Source organism: Galeopterus variegatus, unplaced genomic scaffold (assembly GCF_000696425.1).
Source record: "Galeopterus variegatus unplaced genomic scaffold, G_variegatus-3.0.2 Scaffold908, whole genome shotgun sequence".
NCBI lineage: Eukaryota > Metazoa > Chordata > Mammalia > Dermoptera > Cynocephalidae > Galeopterus > Galeopterus variegatus.
Window position 1 is genome coordinate 7,239 of NW_007727019.1, and position 4,973 is coordinate 12,211.

General features: G+C 34.9%; 1 protein-coding gene across 2 annotated transcripts in view; it reads left to right on the forward strand.

Moving 5' to 3' along the window:
- The first annotated feature begins 1,268 nt into the window (after positions 1-1,268).
- The window catches only part of WDSUB1 (WD repeat, sterile alpha motif and U-box domain containing 1), a 35,749-nt gene continuing 32,044 nt past the window's right edge, over positions 1,269-4,973 (forward strand). The window contains exons 1-2 of one of the 2 annotated variants that reach the window (XM_008573349.1): positions 1,269-1,678; positions 3,532-3,716. In XM_008573349.1, coding sequence (XP_008571571.1) covers positions 1,281-1,678; positions 3,532-3,716 — 583 coding nt within the window. In that variant the 5' untranslated portion in view covers positions 1,269-1,280. The remainder of the gene's footprint in view (positions 1,679-3,531; positions 3,717-4,973) is intronic. The other variant, XM_008573348.1, reaches the window with a different exon arrangement.

A 4,973-nucleotide genomic window follows, 5' to 3' on the forward strand; every position in this document is an offset into this window, starting at 1 on the left:
ATTACAGTCTCATTTTACACCATTTTTCCGTTGTCATATATATGTTTTTTAGTTTCGGTAGCTTTGTTTTCTAATCATTTCATATTCCTAATGTAATATTTAAAGGCTAGAATTCAATTGGATTTGTGAAAAAAAAATGTTCAACAAATACTTGCACACATTAGGTGCTTGACACTGTTTTACATGTTATGGATACAGAAATGAGCAAAATGGACAAAGTACCTACTACTTTAGAATTTGTGATCTAGTTGGGGGAGACACATGATTTAACAAATATCTGATGATGGTGGTAATTGCTACACTGAGAATTAAAATAGGGTGTTGTGCTGGCCAAGATAGTGGCTATTTTAATTAGGGAAACCCTCTCTGAGTAGGGACACTGCATTGAGCTCTGAATTAGAAATAGGATCCTGAGAGCAGAGGGAAGAGCATCAGCTCAAGAAAACCGCTTTATGAAGATCCAAGATCAGAATGAGTTTGGCTAGGGAGACTGGAAAGAAGTGAGGGAGAGTGGCAAGTTGAGGTCTTAGAAGTAAGCAAGCAAGTGTCAGATCATGTAGGATTTTGTTTGCTGTGGTGAGGAGTTTGGAATTTATTCTAAATTTGTATATTTGTTCTTGAGTGCAGTCTGGCTAAGTTCATTTTTTTGCTACTCTTTCTCCCTGGTTTTCTTCTCTGTTTCCTTATTCAGAGTTAGTTTCTTGCCTCAAATCTTTCTTACCATTTTATTCGTTATCAGACAAGATGACAAACCGTGACAAGATAGCTTTCAGCACTGCCACTTAAATTTTGTTAGTTTTTTATGAGTGAATCCTACAGTTGCATCTTAAAGGCAGAGCAAGTGGCCTTGGCTCCACCCTGTGGAAGGAGCAACTGAGACAGTTGGTTACAATAGTGAAAAATCTTTTTGAATAGACATTAGCAGATCTGGAATGAGGCAGTTATGGGAAGGGATTCAAAGGTGAAATAAATAGCCGAGATGTTGAAAGTTCAACATGAAATCCGTTTCAAGTTATCTGACAAGGTTCTTTTTCAGGAGTTGTGGAACTTTATTGTACGGCAATGATGGCTATGATCATAAATGCTTTATGTCTTTCTAAATTATCTTTATCTCAGGTAATAGATTGTCCTTTAAAAATATTAATGTAGGTGCTTTCATTGAGCAGATTCTTAGATTGATTTGGGCCTTTCTATATGAATTTGAGTTAGATTCATCTGATTCCTATGATGAAATAACCTTTATTTAAAAATTGCAGGCTATTTTGCTTCAAATAAAGAACATGGTGAAACTAATTCACACATTAGCTGATCATGGTGATGATGTCAACTGCTGCGCCTTCTCCTCTTCCCTCTTGGCTACTTGCTCCTTGGACAAAACAATTCGCCTATATTCCTTAAGTGACTTTACTGAACTGCCACACTCTCCATTGAAGTTTCACACCTATGCTGTCCACTGCTGCTGTTTCTCCCCTTCAGGACATATTTTGGCTTCGTGTTCAACAGATGGTACCACTGTCCTATGGAATACTCTAAATGGACAGACTTTGGCCGTGATGGAACAGCCCAGTGGTAGCCCTGTGAGGGTTTGCCAGTTTTCCCCAGACTCCACTTGCTTGGCATCAGGGGCAGCTGATGGAACTGTTGTTTTGTGGAATGCACAGTCATACAAGTTATATAGGTATGAATATTTAAATCCTTCTTGTCTTTAATCTTATTCAGATATACCAAAAAAAGAAAAGAAAAGAAAGCAGAAAGTAAAATATTTTTATGACCTTAGGAAACAGATAGTTTTCAGACAGCTTAAGGAAAAATATTTTGACCTGTCTTGTGAAGGTTAAAAAAAAAAAAATAAAAACCCAGATGTTTTTTAAGATTTGTAAGATTTTTATAGTAGATTGCTTGGCTCTCTGAGTTTTAAGTTTCCAGTCTTTCCTTTTTTAAAATAAGTGTTAATCTTGCTAGACTTCTATGGATTTTTACTTTAAGAGTTAGGCACAGAAANAAATAAGTGTTAATCTTGCTAGACTTCTATGGATTTTTACTTTAAGAGTTAGGCACAGAAAACAGCCTTTTGAATAAGGTTCAGTAATTTTAGGCTTTGCCCAAGTGTTCTCAATAATAAAGTAACGATAGGTAAGTCTCACTGAAGAGATATGCTGGGCAAGAGTCCCTATCCTAGTCAGGGATTCTTGCCTGGGAAATGATCAAGCCCAGAACAAAGAACTTTTTGACTAGAGTGGTGGTGTTATTTATCATTTCTTTAAAAATGCATCTGAAAAACTCTTTTGGAAAAAAATACATCAATTAATTTACAACTGGTAATGTTATGTTACAACTTAACCACATTAAAACCACAAATTTTATATTGTGGTAAATATACATAACCTAAAATTTACCATTTTAACCATTTTTAAGTGGACAGTTCAGTGACATTAAGTAAATTAACCGTGAACTTGTAAATGTTACCAATTAAGAAAGCCTGGTTTACCTCCACCTCTTGCCTCCCAACATCATTCAGAGCACAAATGCCAGCTGGTCAACAGCTGTTGCTCATTTAAGCTTAGGTCTCTGGGCTGAAGAAGGTGATGTGTTTTAAGTGTTGTTAAACAGTTTAAAGTGAAAGCACAGAAAGAATAAAATGTCTTTATTTTGCATAAATGAAATAACTCAGCTAAGGAATCTTCTTTTTCACTTATCAGGTGATGGCTTCTGCCTGTATAGCATCATATCCCTAATGTGTGTAATTAACTGTTGTAAAAATGGATACAGTGCTGGATGGGACACTGCACTAATTGTTGGGTTCTTACCAGTTTATTTTTCCTAATTGAGAAAATAATATTGTCTGTGTAGTCCTTCCCTATCTTCCCAAGGTAATTCTAACTTATTCACAGCACTTTCTTTTCATTAGAATTTATATTTGAAGATGAGATGAAAGGCCTTACTGTTGCTTCTGGGTGATTTTAATATAGAAGTTGAAAGTATTTTTGAACCCAATAATACGTTTTTCAATAAAAATAGTTTCATATTCTCTTCGTGTTTAAATATATAGCTATAATATTGTTGGTTGTCATTTCTTTCTTTTATTAAGTTTTGTAGTTTTTAATGTGTTTATACTGACTTGCCATATGAAAATATAAAAAGATATGTGGACTTTGGTTCGGATCCCTATAATTTAGGCTTGAACTTATTAAGATGGTTAAATCCTCCCTTATTTTTAGAAAGCATATAACAGTTTATGGCATGTATATGATATTTTTATAGGCATCAGTTGCCCTTTCTCTCTAGTTCTATGACAGCCATTTATCTTCTTTACTATAGCAAGCTGCTGTTAGAGATTGTAATATAAAGTAAAACATGCTCTGAACAGTTTATGGCATGTATATGATATTTTTATAGGCATCAGTTGCCCTTTCTCTCTAGTTCTGTGACAGCCATTTATCTTCTTTACTATAGCAAGCTGCTGTTAGAGATTGTAATATAAAGTAAAACATGCTCCTAAATGAAACCCCCCTTTTTTTGCTTTTATTTCAGATGTGGTAGTGTTAAGGATGGCTCCTTGGTGGCCTGTGCATTTTTTCCTAACGGAAACCTCTTTGTCACTGGCTCCTCATGTGGAGATTTAACAGTGTGGGATGATAAAATGAGGTGTCTGCATAGTGAAAAAGCACATGATCTTGGAATTACCTGCTGCGATTTTTCTTCACAGCCAGTGTCTGGTTAGTTATTTTACTGTTTTAATCACTAGAAATTCTCATATGTAATGTGTATATGACTTTTTGTTCTTTTATTTATTTCGTTAGTAAAGTGAGAAGCTCTCTTAATTCATTCCTTTTAAGGAATCGTTCTTCTTTATCTTTTTTTGATCAAAATTAAATCATGAAGAAATATGGAAAAATCACCTTCTTTGGCATATGTAGGGGATGACTCAACTTGGTACAATTGAATATGGCACCTTGGAGAGGACTTAAGCATAGTGGTTTTATTGTGTTTTTTTAAATACACTATATTGATATCTAAATAGAAATGTGGAATTAAAATATTAGAAACAGAAGCTACATTTTTCATTTACTAATGTAATCTTCCAAAAGCTAACTCAATAAAATAAGATGTACACAATTAGTTTTAAAAAAACCCAAAAAACGAAACAAAAACTCCTGAATATAGACTCTTGGTTTTAAATAGGTACAGTGAATTGGAAAGTTTTCTTTTTTTATTTTCATTCTCTGTTAGGATAGAAATTCTGCTTTTGCCTTCTCCAGTCTTCTCAGCAGGCCAGTCCTCTCCGTAGCAATATAATGCAAGCCATATAGGTAAATAAAATATTTTCTAGTAGTAGATGAAATTAATTTTCATAACACATTTTTACCCAATGTATGTTATTTTAATAAATGATAATTAATTGAAACTATTAAGGTATTTTCTCTTTTTTTGTTCTAAGTCTTTGAAATCCTGTGTGTATATTATAGCGCATTTCAATTTGGACCAGCTCCATTTCAAGTGTCAGTAGCCATGTATGGCTAGTCTCTGCCTTATTGGACAGCACTGGTGCAGACATTAGACAGGGCGGTTTTGGCACTTCCCTATTTCAAACCCATCAGTGGCTTCTTAAGATATGATTAAGATAAAATCCAAAATCTGAAAAGCAAAGCCTATAAGTACCTTGCCTGTTCTGTTACCCCATCATCTCAAATCACTCTTGGCCTCATGCATTCTCTTGCCACACCAGTTTTCTTTTGTTCCCTCAATGTTTCTAAGATTTTTCTAAGAGTTTACATGAAGACCCTTCATCTGGTTCACTCTATAGTCATCCTTTAGGTTTTAGCTAAAAAAATCTCTTTAGATGAGCCTCTCCTGCGCTTACCCTCTGTGCTTAATCTGTCTCATTTTTTTTTCCTTTTTGTCTTTTTTACTAACCGGTAACGGGATTGCAACCCTCGGTGTCGCGCCTGTACTGGGGACCGGCAACAGGATCG